Below are 15,871 nucleotides of genomic sequence, written 5' to 3'. Positions count from 1 at the left end.
CCAAATTCAAGATCAAGGTCATTTTATGCCTACTTTCAAAGTAAAAGGGCAAATTTATCATAGAGGAGGCTCTCTTCTACCATTCTCAGGTGAGCATCACAAATTTTGACAACTGTACTTCATCAGTGCTAGTAATGCTGAATTGAATGCATGTTGCGGAATTTCTCCCGGCGTTGAAAGGACCATCGCTTTCCAGTTGCAACATCTTTTCCACAATAATAATAATTTAGTGCATCTGTTCAAAACAGCAATCGACTTGATGCCTACTGACACGCATAAAATGGTTATTTCCGCTAACAAACCGACTACTGCTGAAAATGTGCGTAGATACAATGCTCCAACTATCAACAAAGTGGCGATCGTTATGGTCGGTGATCAGTTCTTACCTCGAGATATTATTCTTTATTGGCGAAACAATCAGTTGACAAGAATTGCTGAAACTCATCGATGCTACGATGTCCTACAATATCCTATCATTTTTTGGGATAGAGCAGACGGCTATCACTTTAATATTAAATTGATCAATCTTGCCACTAACAAAGAAATGGATAAGAAATGCAACGCAATGAACTATTATGGCTACAGAATAATGATTCGTTAGGATGAAGAGAATTATATTTTAAAATGCTGTCAACTGTTTCACCAATACGTCGTTGTTATGTATGCAAAGATTGAATCAGAACGTTTGCTATACATCCGTCAGAATCAGGCCAAGCTCCGCTCTGAAGAATACATTCATTTGCGAGATACAGTTGTAAATGACGGTAATACCACTAACTTAGGAAGAGTAACGATTTTGCCTTCGTCATAGGCTGGCAGTGTGCGTCATTTGCATGAGTATGCTCAAGATGCGCAATCATAAATGGTTAAGTGAACGAGTGATTCTGGCAGCCAAGAACAAAGACGTGTAGGAAATAAACAATATTATTCTGACCAAGATTCAAGACCAGGCAGTCATTTACAAGTCAGTCGACACAGTTCTAGAATCAAATGAAGCGGTTAACTATCCATCAGGATTTTTAAACTCCCGTATCTCCCAGAGTTTCCACCACACGTGCTACAACTAAAAATAGGCGTACCAATAATACTGTTGCGAAATGTTAACCCACCAAAGCATTGCAATGGCACGCGACTTACCGTAAAAAAACAAACAATGGAAATCGCAATAGAGGCAACAATCTCGACAGGGCCTTCCGAGGGTGAGGCTGTTATTATTCCTCGCACTCCCATTATTCCAACGGATCTGCCTTTTCAATTTAAAAGATTGCAATTTCCAATTCGATTAGCCTTTGCAATCACCATCAACAAAGCTCAAGGGTAATCTTTAGAAAAATGCGGTTTAGATCTTAATAGGGATTGTTTTTCGCATGGACAATTAATTATATGCTGCATATTCTAGAGTCGGTAAACCGGACAATCTGTTTATATGCACAGACAATGTGACAGCGAAGAATGTTGTATATCCACAAGTTTTACGCTCGCACCTTGCATACGTGTTCCTTTAGTGGGGGAGGGTTAGGCTTGAGTCTCAGAGAGAAACTAGTATATCAGAGTATATCAGAGGCATTACCAGTTGTATATCCGCAAGTTTTACACAGTTAAAAATTAGCACCTTGCACACGTGTTGCTGGGGCACGTTCCTGAAAAAACTAAAAAATAAAGAAAAAAAGGAAAAACTAAAAAAAAAGACTAAAAAAGGTAAACAACTAAAAAAAAACTAAAAAGAAAAAAATAAAAGAACTAAAAACTAAAAAAAAACAAAAAAAAGTAAAAACAATTAAATAACCATATATAATAATTAAATAACAAAAGAAAACCAAAACTTTGAAGCTTAGTAGATATCATTGTTAGAACTTGGACTTGCTTTAATAATCAAATATCTTTGAAAAAACTACAATAGAACACAAGGGACAATGAGAATCCATATATTGAAGCCTGCCGCGTGCTGTGCTGGGGCCCAGCGGCGAAGCTGCCGGGACCCAGCTAGTTTCCTATATAACAAAGGAAGATAACTCTTATTGTGGATAAAGCGATGATACAAATTGACTAAGGGGGTGGATAAGGTCCATTTTCGGAATTCATGCATAAAAAACTTCAAACCGGATAAAAACCTGCATAGGATTCTACAGAAAGAGCTTCGTCTGCTTCAGTCATAATTGCTAAGTTACTTTTAGGTCTTCTTTAATGGTCATTAGTCGACAAAAGGAAAAGACGGTTGCTGAGATATAATCACCTCCTCACAACTTTTGTGCAAGTTTATGGTTCAGTTCAAATCTCCATGATGCTGCTTCTGTTTAAAATAATTGTTTGAATGTTTATAGTAGTTTAGAATTTTTTTTTTTTTTTTTTTTTTTTTTTTTTTTTTTTTTTTTTTTTTTTTTTTTTTTTTGGCTAGTGAGGCCCATACACTTGACAAATAAACCTTAAAAGTTCTTTTGGGCTCCTATTTATTATTTTGCAATATTGTACTTTATACAATTGATAAATCTTCATAACTCTCAGTCACTCGTTAATCCAAAAACTGTAATGATATACAGTAGGTAACTGTGGCATCCTTAAAGAGATTAAATAAAAAAAAAGTTTTTTCAACAGAAAGTAAGGAGCAACATTAAAACTTAAAACGAACAGAAATTATTGCGTATATGAGGGAGTTCGATCCCTCGTCAATGCCTCACTCTTTACGCTAAAGTTTGAATTTTGTTTCAATTCTTTAAGAATGACCCCTGAATTAAAAAGTGTTTAATTAGAATAAATATCTCTTAAGAAAGTACTATTTAGCCTAAATGAGGGGGCGAATCCCTCATATAAAAAATAATTTCTCTTCGTTTTATGTTTTAATGTTGCTCCTTATCTTTCGTTGAAAAAATTTGTTCTTTATTTATTTTCTGGTCATTTTCTAAATGATGCTGGGAAATCCGGCGCTTATTCATGGTTCACAACTTGCAGCCCTTCTTCTGGGGACTGTTGAGGATAAAGTGATCTTCAAAGTTCGACTATTCTGAACAAAGGGGCAATCTCAAAATCTTAATCAGGTGACTTTGGGAAAAAATGAGGGTGGTAGAGGGGCCTAGTTGCCCTCCAATTTTTAAGATCACTTAATAAGAGCACTACAACTTTTAATTTCCGTTCGAGTAAGCCCTCTCGCAATATTCTAGAACCAGTGGTTAATACTTTTACATAGTTACACTAGCTGTTGGTGTGGCGCTTCGCGCCACCCAACACCTAGTTGGTGGGGTGCTTCGCGCCCCCCCCGCGCGCGTAAGTCGTTACATGCCATATTAGTTACGCGCCATTGTAGTTGTGTCCCTGTGTCCCACCTGTGAATAGATATATATATATATATATATATATATATATATATATATATATATATATATATATATATATATATATATATATATATATATATATATATATATATATATATATATATATATGTTGCATATAAATAGATTGTCAGGTTTACTGACTCTTGAACATGCAACATATAATTGTCCATGGGAAAAACAATCCGTATTCAGATCTATACCTCATTATTCTAATGATGTGTCCCTGTGTGCCGGTCGTCATTTATATTCCCTGTGCCCCGGTCGTCATTTGTGTCCCGGTGTCCCATTTGGTAATTTCTCTTTGAATGTCCCGGTCGTCATTTATATTCCCTGTGTCCCGGTGTCCTGATCGTCATTTGTGTCCCCGTGTCCCGGTCTGTAATTTCTATTCGAACAATCCCTGTGTCCCGGTCGTCATTTATATATCCCGCCTGTACCCCCGGCGTCCCCGTTGTAGTTGTGTCCCTGTGTCCCGGTCGTCATTTATATTCCCTGTGTCCCGGTCGTGATTTGTGTCCGGGTGTCCCAGTCTGTAATTTCTCTTTGAGGTTCCCGGTCGTCATTTATATTCCCTGTGTCCCGGTCGTCATTTGTGTCCCGGTGTCCCGGTATGTAATTTCATCAGTTGACAAACATGACGTCAGTCTACAAACAACTTCATGACGCATACAGCTCAATCCTTATAATGACGTAAGTCGACAAACATGACGTCAGTCGACACACAAACATGACGTCACTCGACACACACACACACACACAGACAACTTATTTTTATATATATAGATATACACCTCTTGATAACCTAGATGCATGTGTTGTCTTTTGGTTTAGTTTAATATACCCCTCAACATTCACTGAATTTCCCCTTTTCTTAAAGACAAATCTTGCATGGAAACAGAAGTAGCAGCAATTATGATCCCGAAAATTCCAAGTCAATGCCCTTAGATATTGCTAGTGTGGATGCAAACAGTTTATTTTATTTTAATTTGGCATCCCGGACATTCTTTGAAGATTCTACCTAACGCTTGGCTTTTTTAGATACACCCAGAATCAACAATTCCGTTTCAATGATAAATCCTGTACGTAAACATTGAGCAAATTGCATAGTTTACAACCCTTGTCCAGAGGCAATGGGCAGGTTTTCAAAAAACCCTGAACAAGATGCTCGAAATCTATGTAAATGGTCCGAAAAATATATGCCTGTCAACTTATAATATTAACCTCACTTTAAGGGAAATGTTGGAGTCTCACCTTACATACAAGGGAGGGTCGGGTCAAAAATCTCCGGATGACATTTGGTTTTTTAAAGCTCGTGGTCTTGATATGACATGTCCTATCATGCTCTAAAAATAATGGGAAAACTCACAAACCCTTTACTGGGATTATTAAGAGGAGCCCAACTTTTCACTTTATTCTCAAGATGTGGCTAAAAGCAAGAGGTTTTTTATGCTGAAACATGAGGAAAATGGCTGTTTAACTCCCAGATCTAACACGCTGATCACGCTACTATCCATTCAACAGAAAATGATGGAGTGATTCATAAATTGGCACCTGATTAATAATTCAGGTAAAGGAAAATTGAGTTCTACAAAACAAATAGGTTCAAAATCAAATGCTTCATAGAAATACCGGTGTGTACCAACCGCACATGGCGCATAGAGCGAGCTTCGGAACTCAGCAGTATTTTTTAGGTGTACTTCTAGACATAGAAGGGAGGTTTGACAGTACTAATTTTGAATCCAAAGAAACTTCCATCGAAGAAGAGGGATTAAATACATCTACAGAGTAGTAAAGCTCCGAAGTGCTAAGGAATAGACAATTAATAGTGGAGATAAGGAGATCAAAAATTTAAGGGACTTTACCAATGGGACGCGCTAAAATGGGGCTTCAATTCACGTAAATGTATGTGAAAAAGTATTCTTTAAATCAAGGTGGGGGGGGGTAATTCTTCTTTTTTTATTTTTTCAATGAAAATACCAAAAAAAGTGTTTTTCGACAAAAAAACTAATAAAGGTATTTCTAAATTCTTGAGTGGAAGGGATGATTGATCGCTCTCCCCAGTTGACGTAACTGCCCTCAGGTTGTAGTAAGCTCTCCGTAAATGCTGGACCTTGTCATGAACGATTTGTTGAGTCTATTGAAACGACATTTTTTGGTACACTCATGTTCATGCTGATGATCCAGTTGCTTTCTTTAGAGGCAAGTGTTAGGAGACCCTGCTTGAACAGGGAAAACATATGCTGAATATTAATTGGGTATGATCACAAAAACCTAACTGCGATTTACTGTTGAAGAGATTGAGGCAGTAGTATTAATAATTAATAAATAAGAAGAAATAGGAGGTTTCTCTCCCTCTAAGAACGCTTAGTCACTTACTAAAAGAAAAAAAAAAACAGAAAAATATCTGGGGACCATTTTCGATCATCAGTGGAGGAGGAGAGTGTATTGTGTCTTTGAAGCAGGGAAGGCCACGAAATTCTTATTCCAATACCAAACGCTTTAGAGAGGGGGCCAGAGTATAGTGCAAATTAAACTTATGTATCTATATAAGACGGTAATTTGACCAGTTCTGTAATGTGGAATAGCAATTTTGCAGTCCCAACTGCCAAAAATATTGGGGGGGGGGGTAAAAACACATTTTTCAAAATCTGGATGGACAATTTCTTTTTTTTCAACACAATTAGCAAATAAAGGCCATTTTTTGGACGAAAATACAAAAAAAAAAGTTTTTCGAAATCTAAGAGGCTGCAAAACAATCTATGGGGTATCAAATGCCCCTCGGCACAATTAGTGGCAATGAAAGCAGTCTGGGTCCATTCAACTAAAGTCATAACCCACACGACCCAATTCATAAGGGTGCAGGGGGTAGCCTGCCTAATCACCTCGGTGTATCATGAAACTGTCATAGTACCTAGGGAGCTATGTGTAAGACTTCAATCTATAGAAAGCTTTCTGGAGAAAGAAGCGGTAAATGGTATGTTGAGGTTGCGCTAAGATTTCAGATTGAAACAAAGGATAGAAAAGAAACATTTACGTACCCATGGAAAGTCGAAGAAATAATATCATGTTGCGGGAAAACCCCAAAAGGTATCTGGATTTGCATGATATAGCCCTTAATGTTCAAGTTGTTTATTCATTGACGCAATAAAGAACCGGTTACCAAATGACATATAGCGATCGCAATTTCTATCCGTCGGTCTGTCTGTCTGTCTGTCGGTCCCGGTTTTGCTAGTTCGGGTACTTCCAGATAATCTAGGACGATGAAAGCTGGTGGGCGTATCAGAGACCAGACGAGATTAAATCAGAAATAGTCACTTCCCTGATTCGACCATCTGGGGGGGGGGGCCTAACGAGATAGTTGAGAAGAGTTTTATTTGCCCATAAAAAAAATGATTGTTGTTCTTAAGTGTGGGTTGCTGGATTAGTGGTATAATTCTCCCTCAGGTTGCGAGGGGTCTCAGGTTAGAATCCCGGACAACCTCATTTTTTACGCGAAGAGGATCCGAAACTAGATACGTGATCAATATAGCTATCGCTGAAATTTGGCAAGCGTATCAGGGACCGGACCATATTAAATTAGAAATAGTCGCCTCCCCGATTCGACCATCTGGGGGGGGGTGGTAGTGGAAGGACGATATATTCAGAAAAATTAGAAAAAATGAGGTGTTTTTAACTTACGAAGGGGGGAACGGATCTAAATGAAATTCGACATTTAGAAGGACCTCGTGTCTCAGAGCTGTTATTTTAAATTCCGGCAGGATCTAGTTACATTAGGGGGAGTTGGAGGGGGGAAACCGGAAATCTAGGAAGACGCTTAGAGTGGAGAGATCGGGATGACACTTGGTGGGAAGAATAAGCACCTATCCTAGATACGTGATTGACATAACTGACCGGATCCGCTCTCTTTGGGGGAGTTGGGGGGGAGGGTTGATTTCCAGCGCTTTGGTGAGTTTGCTTCTGGACGTGCTAGGACGATGAAAATTGGTAGGCGTGTCAGGGACCTGTACAAATTCATTTGATAACAGTTGTTTCCCCGATTTGACCATCTGGGTGGGGCTGGAGGGAGGGGAAATCGTGAAAATTGAGCCAAGTTTATCTCACGAATGGGTAATCGGATCTTAATGAAACTTGATATATAGAAAGATATCATGTCTCAGATACTCTATTTTCAATTCCGATCGGTCCGGGGACATTGAGGGTGCGGAGGGAAAAGGGAAACCTTGGAAACTGGAAATCTTGGAAAACACTTACAGTGGAGAGATCGGGATGAAACTTTATGGGAAGAATAAGCACAAGTTCTAGATACGTGTATTGACATAACCGGACCAGATTCGGTCTCTTTAGGGGAGTTGGGTGATTTCTAGTGCTTTGGCGAGTTCGAGAATACGCACAAGTTCTAGATGTATAATTGACATAAGCGGACAGGATCCGATCCCTCGTCACAAGTGCAACATGAGCTCTTAGCTCTTGTTTCATTGGTCGCTTTCAGCTTAGCGTGAGACAAGACAAAGACGACTGATAGAATAGATGGAAAATATATAATTTAGGCTATACATTTTCACATTAGGGGGAGGTAAAGTATTTAGACAGTGTGAAGAATATAAGGTAAGGGCCATATTATGCAAGTATCAAGACATTTATTCCCACCTTTGCAAGGAAGAATGATTAGAAAAGAAGTCCAACAAGAGCCCTTAAATGCTGGAGCAATCTGGATTAATTCCTTTCCTTCATAGTACACGGACGACTGCATTATTTAATCTTCTCTAAAGTCCCTCTTTTTTGCGAGAAAAATTTTGGAATATAAAAAAGTACAGCACCTATTCACTAGAAACTTTGAATAAAATAATTAAAGCATCATCCCGTTTTCTTCTTTCGACTTTGTCTTTACCTTTTAGTTTAATTATATATACTTGTAAGCTCTAAAATTTTTGAATTTTAGGTTTTATTACTCTTGTTAAACAAATTACATAAGCAAGAATATTACGCTGTTGGATCTTTTGCGTTGGCCCCCGTTTTCTAGAACTGATAGGAACCTGGCAAGTTGCTTATGAATTTAACGACTTTTCCCCAGTTCCCTTTTCAACCTACCCAATACTCCACATCAGATATAAGAAAACTTTTCTCCCCTGTATAATTAAAATGTTGTGCCTCTTTAGTGTGTTTTATCCTTGCCTCTCTGGAAGTCTACTATTTGAAAATTTGAATGCAAAATATCCATCTTCAAGATGATTGCTATGTATTAGTGTTACGCATTCTAATTGACCTTTTTTGACCTTTGGTATTATGGCCTGAATTTCCTCCTCCTTACTCTTTTCACCATTCATTATGCTTAGTTTATTTTATTAAATTTTGGACACGCTATTATTACATTATATAAACTTTATTTTATTGTTTAGAGATCCTATTATGCATAGACCTTACCTTAGACTTGTAGATCCCACTGTGCCACCAGAGGCACCTAGGGCATCCACAAGACTTCGCCAATCTTTTCTGAATTGGGCAGCTACGTATATGTCTTCCCAATCGGTTTGAAGAGAAGCATGGATACTGCGCAGATCAGACTGATATCTTCGTCGTAGAGTTCCCAGGTCTTCGACTTCCGTTTGGGTGCCAATGTAAAATGGCTTTTGGGATTTGAGTGTCCTGCATTCGGAGAACATGGCCCAAGTATCTCCACCTTCGAGCTCTAATGATATCGGTCATCAGAGGCTGGCTGGTAAGTTTGCGTACTTTTTCATCTGCGATTCTCTCTGACCAATATTTAAATTTTTCGAAAACAATTGTTCTCGAACGCAAGGGTTCTCTCCTCCTGCTATTGATTCAAAATCCAGGTTTCTGCTGCGCAAAAGATGACCGGGATGACATTGCTGTTAAACAAACGTAACTTATTATGGATGACACCCCATAATTCGTTTTTAAGGTTTGACTGTTATTCTTGATCCTCCTTCCTTTTTTTTATGAGAGGTGGAATCGGTTACAATATTGCTTATGGTTGTATTTTTGAAATTGAAAGTAAAAAAGTTTCTTATCTTAAGTCGCTTAGATTCGGTAAATGTTATTATACAAGATCCCGATCAAGTAGAATAACAATAAACCTTCGGTTCCAACTGATTCAGTTTTTTTTAACGAAATTCAGCTCACGGATAGTGGATGCAGGAAAATCGCAAAAACGTTCACACAGAAACGATTCTCTATAGCCGTTTGAGCGCAAAGACATTACGAGACATTTAAAAAGCATTCGCATAGGAATAGGCTAAATCAAGTTCTAGAAGCCAAGGGCTAACCTATATTTGCCTAGACTAACTATGCCTAACGAAAAATCTATCTTATTTTTTTGGCTCATTTCCCTGGAAATATCCCCCTAGGACTCGCCTATTAAAATTTTGTATTAAAAGAACAGGACCCTCATATTGTTTGTCAATTATTAATGAAAAAATTTTGATAAACATGTTTAGTTTCTCAGTTACTTGCAGTTTTTTGGCTCTACAAAGCTTTAAATTTACAATAACGGATGCGATTTTCAACAGCTTAGCAGAAACATCTCAACGCTGCCGTTGAATCGTTGTGACGCAGAAACTTGCAGCAAAAACGGAGAAAATTTGACGGATCACGCAAGCGTTTTTGCTTGAAATCGTACCAGTGGGAACCCAGGGAAAGGGCATGTAAGTTATGCTTCGGTCTCAAAACCCAGGTGTAGCTTATATTACCGCTTATAAGAATATATCCTAATCATAGTTGATGAACAATTTGATCATTAAAAAGTGCCTTAGATAGAAACAACAATTCTCAATAAAACAAACTACACATTGAATTTCAGGTGTTGCTCATAATATCATTTATAGAAAAATATCCTACTGACAATTGATGAACAATTTGATAAAAAAAGAAGGCCTTTAGATAGAAACAACGATATTCAGTGAACCAATTTACCCACAGATTTACTGAGACAAATTGACGTCTAACTTCAAAACAAGTTTGGCAAAATTGTTATCTTGAGCGCAAATAGAATATGAAAAATATAAAGGAGATAGAGAAATTCTGCTTCTAAGAAAGTGGAGGGTGAAAATACAGAATATACAAAAACAGTTATGTGCGTAAGAATAGACAAATACCACACTTTGTTGGCATTGCTTAAAAATAGAACGAAGTAAAAATAGAAATGCAATTAGTCCCATAGCAAAGGTGCCTGCAGGAAACTATTAATTCCTAGAATTTCTTTTTTTGTAATGGAATGTTTCTGTCGAATTCAATTTGAAGCAAAAAGCAACTTATTTTCGTGGGATAAGATCCCGATCAAGTAGAATCACAATAAAGCTTTGGTTCCCACTGACACGCCATTTTTTTTTTTTTTTAACGTAAAAACGGCTCACGGATAGCGGATGCAGAAAAATCGCAAAAATGTTCATACAGAAACGGTCCTTTATAGCCGTTTAAGTGCAAAGATATTATGAGAAATTTAACAAGCATACCCATAGGAATAGGCTAAATCAAGTTCTAGAAGACAAGGGCTAACCTATATTTATCTAGACTAACTATTCCTAACGAAATATAAGTCTTATCTTTTTGGCTCATTTCCCTGGAAATATCCCCCCAGGACTCGCCTATTAAAATTTTGTATTGAAAAAAAAATCAGGTCCCTCATGTTCTTTGTCAAGTATTGATGGGAAAATTTAGATAAACATGTTTAGTTTCTCAGTTACTTGCAATTTTTTTGATTCTACAAAGCTTTCAATTTACAACAACGATTTTCGCGCACATTTCAACACAGCCGTTGAACCGTTGTGACGCAGAAACTTGCAGCAAAAAAAGGAGAAAATTTGATGGATCACGGAAAAACGGCCATCGCACCAGTGGGAACCCAGGGAAAGGCAGTATAAGTTGTGCTTCGGTCTGATAACCCAGGTGTAGTTTGTATTACTATTTATAAGAATATATTGTACTAATAGTTGATGAATAATTTGATCATGAAAAAAGGCCTTTAGATAGAAACAACAATGTTCAATGAACCAAGCTATACTTTGAATTTCAGGTGTTGTACATAATGGTATTCAAGAGTTATAAAACTAATTAAAAAAACACTGTTTGTCTCAGGATTAAAAATTATTGGAAAAGTTTCACCGACACACGATTAGTAGCCCAAACTATGGATACTTATAGAAAAAAGACGAGAAGATGAAAAACATTAAAAATGTGAAAAACACTATGTCAACAAATAACGAACAGAAATTAATTTAAAAGACTTTTTTCGCGGAATAAATTTTTCAAAGAAAAGTTAAGAGCTCCATTAAGCCAAAATGAGCAGAAATAGAGTCAAATAATCTTTCAAGCGTATAATCTACCACAAATCACTATTAATAAGTAAACGAAACCTAATAAATAAATGAGTCAAACTCAAATCGAGTAAAAATTAACATGAGTAGGGATGATGACCCCCATGCCTTCTCAAGACTTTACTGAAAACTAAGTATGTTTTAAATGTTTTCACTTATTTTTACTTTCATAAATAAAAAAATATCATAAACTTTAAAGAATAAATATCAGTATCAGACAGTTCTTGGTAACGAACTGTAAGTAAGGAGCGACCCGGTTCAATAGTAACCGAAACTGTAAAAAATGGAGTTTTGATACCAGTAGATACATCAAAAGAATAAGATTTTTATGCTGATTTTAAATATATAAGTTTCAGCAAGTTTAATCTTATCCGTCAATAGTTACGAGCCTAAGAAAAGTGCCTTATTTTCGAAAAAAAAACCTAAAAGTCATAGAATCTTAATGAAAATAACACCATCAGGTTCAGCATATCAGAGAACCTGGATCATGGATCACGTTATCACGGATGCGTGTTTATTTGTTGTTGTTTTTTTCCCAGGGGGGATCTTACCGACCCAGTGGTCCTAGAATGTCGCGAGAAGGCTCATTCGAATGGAAATTAAAGGTTCTAGTGTCTTTTTGAAGTAACCAAAAAATGGAGGGCAACTAGACCCCTCACACCCTCATTTTTTCCCAAAGTCATCGGACTGAAATTTTGAGATAGCCATTTTGTTCAGCATAGTCGAAAAATTAATAACTAAGTCTTTGAGGACGACTTAATCCCCCACAGTCCTCCGGAGGAAGGGCTGCAAGTTGTGGGCTTTGCTCATTGTTTACGTATAGTATTGGTTACTGGGAAGTATACAGACGTTTTCAGGGGTATTTTTCTGGTGGGGGAGAAGTTTACATGGGAAAATCTTTCAATAGTGGAATTTTTCATGGGGGAAGAGAATTTTTCATGAAGAGGGCATTGAATTTCCCATAATTATTAAAACATGATCAGAAACTAGATTAAAAAAAAGTTTTTTCAATTGAAAGTAAGGAGCAGCATTAAAACTTAAAACGAACAGAAATTATTACGCATACGAGGGAATTTGCCCCCTCATCAATAATATCTCGCTCTTTACGCTAAAGTATTTTTAGTACTTTCAAAAGAGCTATTTAGTCTAATTAAACGACTTGTGTGATTCAGGGCTCGTTCTTAAGAAATTGGAACAAAATTCGAACTTTAGCGTAAAGAGAGAGGTATTGACGAGGCAGTAACCCCCTCATATGCGTAATAATTTCAATTCTTTTATAGTTATAATGTTGCTCCTTACTTTCAGTTCAAAAAGCTTGTTTTTTTTTATTTAGACTGACAAACCACTGTCATTTTTTTTTCAGCCAAGGTGCAGGGTGTTTTTTCATAGCTGTAAAATTTTTGGAAGAACAGGGCGATAAGCCTGCGTTCCACGGTTATAATATTAAAAACTATAGTAATGTCAGTGGTCAAGCATAGTTCTGAAGTTTAGGAGCTCCAAAAAATGGAGGAAGCTTTGCTAAATATTTTCAGAAGAAATTACCTTCGGATTATTTTGGGTGCCCGACTGACTGACCGTATATCAAACAGTAGGCTGTACAACAAGTGTGGTTCAATCTCACTTTCTAGGAATATAATGAGAGAAAGGTTAAGATGACTATGGCCCGTCCCGCGTATGACAGATTCCCAAAGATTGTCTTTTTCGGTCATCCGTCTAGGGTTAAGCAAAGAGCAGGTCGTTCCCAGTTGGGTTGGGAGGATGCTGTGAGGAAATATCTAAGGGAAATGGGAACTTTCTGGGAGGGTATAAGCAGGGAGGCTTTGAATAGATTGTGATGGACCAGGAACGAGCGTAGCTCTGTTGGACTCAGGCGGCTTGGTGCTGCAGTGAGTTATAGTATTAGTAGTAGTAGCAGTCTTAGGCTATTATTTGACGCAATCAGCACTAAAGCGTAAAAGAATGAATTATAGTGGATGTATTTTTGGTGGTAAAATATATAATGAATATGTGATGCTAGGGCTATGTCTATGTCCATAGAGTTTTAATTTCGTAAATAAGGCAGTATTGGATACAGATATTGATAGAGGAAAAAGGAAACATAGGGGAGAAAAAATGTTAACACGTCGGTCTATGGAGTAAGGAACTGGATCCAAAGCATCGTAAAAAAAAGCTAGAAACGAAAGTTTTTGGAAAAACACAAACATTGCAAGAAATCAAGCTATAAGAAGCTATTGAACATGAACTATGGAACAAGATTTTTTGAGCCGTAAGATTTGTTTGTGAGTACCAGTCTAGCATGCGTTTGAAAAAAAAAATGATTTTTACATATGTTTTTTTTTATGTTCGTATTAAATGAATACAAATGTAGCTACAGATTCTCATATTCCAAACAGAGATTTCAATGCAGTCATAATGAAAGTATAACTTCAGTAGTCACAAAGTCAAGACCAAGTGTTTTCGTTTCTTTTGCTTATGATTAAAATAGGAGTAACAGTTAAGTCCACCTACATAACTTCCAAACGAAGTAGGAGTAAACATAGCCCCCCTCCCCAAGTTCTTAAAAAATCTGAAGATTCTTAGTGTGTTTTCCTTTTCCATATTCCTTTCTTTTATATTTTTCCAAAATTGTCCCCTAGCCCTGTCGTCAACTCTTGTGCATATTTGCGGAAGAACCAGTAAGAAAAAGTCTTACGCTGGTACAGGAGGAGTAGCTCCAAAAATCTACTCAAAAAAGGTGTAGTTCTGATTTTCGACGGTAAATACTTTGAAAGGAGGCTAAGTAGTTTCTACCCATACCTCAAGTCAGGATGGTCCACTGGAATAATGAGTTTCTTGGGTCTTGCTGAAGATGGACTCAATGGTACTTTCTTATTGTCTATACCCAACGCATCTAAGCAATCTTCTGGACACTTTTTACACCCACTGCATTTATAAGAACTTTTGTTAAATTTAATACTTCCACCTTTCCGCTTTGGAATAACATCTTTTACGTCCAAGGTATGTGTCATATTGGGACTATATCCTAGGACTAACTGACACTCTTAGGAACTTCACTCATAAGGAACTGTCCGCAGTTTTATTCGGCTGGTTATTACACAGACTCCGAGGGGATGATATCTTATATAGAGTTAAAAGAGACATGTAGATTTGAGATTTCCTTATCAAGACAAATTTAATTAGATTCTTTGTCAATTATCCTATTTAAATTTTAATTTGGGAATCTAGAGTCGCTTGGTTTTAATCAAATTTCTGGAAAGGATGGATGTTGTCTTTTGTCTTAAATAGGGACACGCCAAATTAGTCAAACAATTATCATATTTCAATCGACGTTTTGATTAGTTAATTTAAAAAAAAACCTTTTTCCACAACATGATTTTTTCAAAGAAAAGTAAACAGCTCCATAATGCCAAAAATGAGCAGAAATAAAGCCAAATAATCTTCCAATCATAAAAATACCACAAATCATTATCAATAACAAAATGAAACCTCACACGACCATAAATTACAATTAACAGCCTAGACGAGTCAAACTCAAAACCAGCAACAATCAAGATAGATAGTGCTGATAACCCCCATGCCTCCTTAACACAGAAACTTAATTTGCGCTTTACTGAAAAAAAAAAACAAATGATTGTGGATTGTCAGTTTAATTGATTTTTACTGATATTTAGTCCTTAAAGTTCTGATAGTTTCTTATTTATGAAAGTAACAACAAGTGAAAACATTTAAAACTTATTTTGTTTTCAGTACGAACTATTATCTGGTCTTGAGAAGGCATGGGGGTTATCATTCCTGCTCATGTTCGGCTATTTATTGTAATTTCTGTCCGTTTTGAGTTTACTTTATTTATCGATATTGATTTGAGGTAATTTGGTTTACACTTAGAACATTATTTGACAATGGAGCTCTTTACTCTTCTTTCAAAAACTTGTGTTGTGGAAACAGTTTTTTAAACTAATATCTGTCGTTTTTATTTTATTGACATGATCTTTTTCATATTTTTATTTTCTTATATCTTTTTTATTTTTCTATAAATATCCATAGTCTGGGTTGCTAATTTTTTGTTGGAGAAACTTTTTCAACAATTTTTAATCCTGACACAAAAAGTAATTGTTAGTTTAATTTTATAACTCCTGAAGTGTACCTGAAAAATAAAGCTTAATATCATTCCCAAAAGATTCTTTTTGCTCCCTTTGACAACCAGAATACACT

At 36.7% G+C, this 15,871-nt stretch overlaps 1 protein-coding gene across 1 annotated transcript in view; it reads right to left on the bottom strand.

Annotated features, from left to right (window-relative positions):
- The window catches only part of LOC136027125 (uncharacterized), a 30,303-nt gene extending 15,543 nt beyond the window's left edge, over window positions 1-14,760 (bottom strand). Inside the window, exon 1 of the mRNA XM_065704080.1 lies at window positions 14,456-14,760. Coding sequence (XP_065560152.1) covers window positions 14,456-14,667 — 212 coding nt within the window. The 5' untranslated portion in view covers window positions 14,668-14,760. The remainder of the gene's footprint in view (window positions 1-14,455) is intronic.
- Between the last annotated feature and the right edge of the window lie 1,111 nt (window positions 14,761-15,871).

Source organism: Artemia franciscana, chromosome 5 (assembly GCF_032884065.1).
Source record: "Artemia franciscana chromosome 5, ASM3288406v1, whole genome shotgun sequence".
NCBI classification, from domain to species: Eukaryota; Metazoa; Arthropoda; class Branchiopoda; order Anostraca; family Artemiidae; genus Artemia; species Artemia franciscana.
Note: the sequence above shows the minus strand (reverse complement) of the source record. Positions and strands in the feature narration are given on the sequence as shown.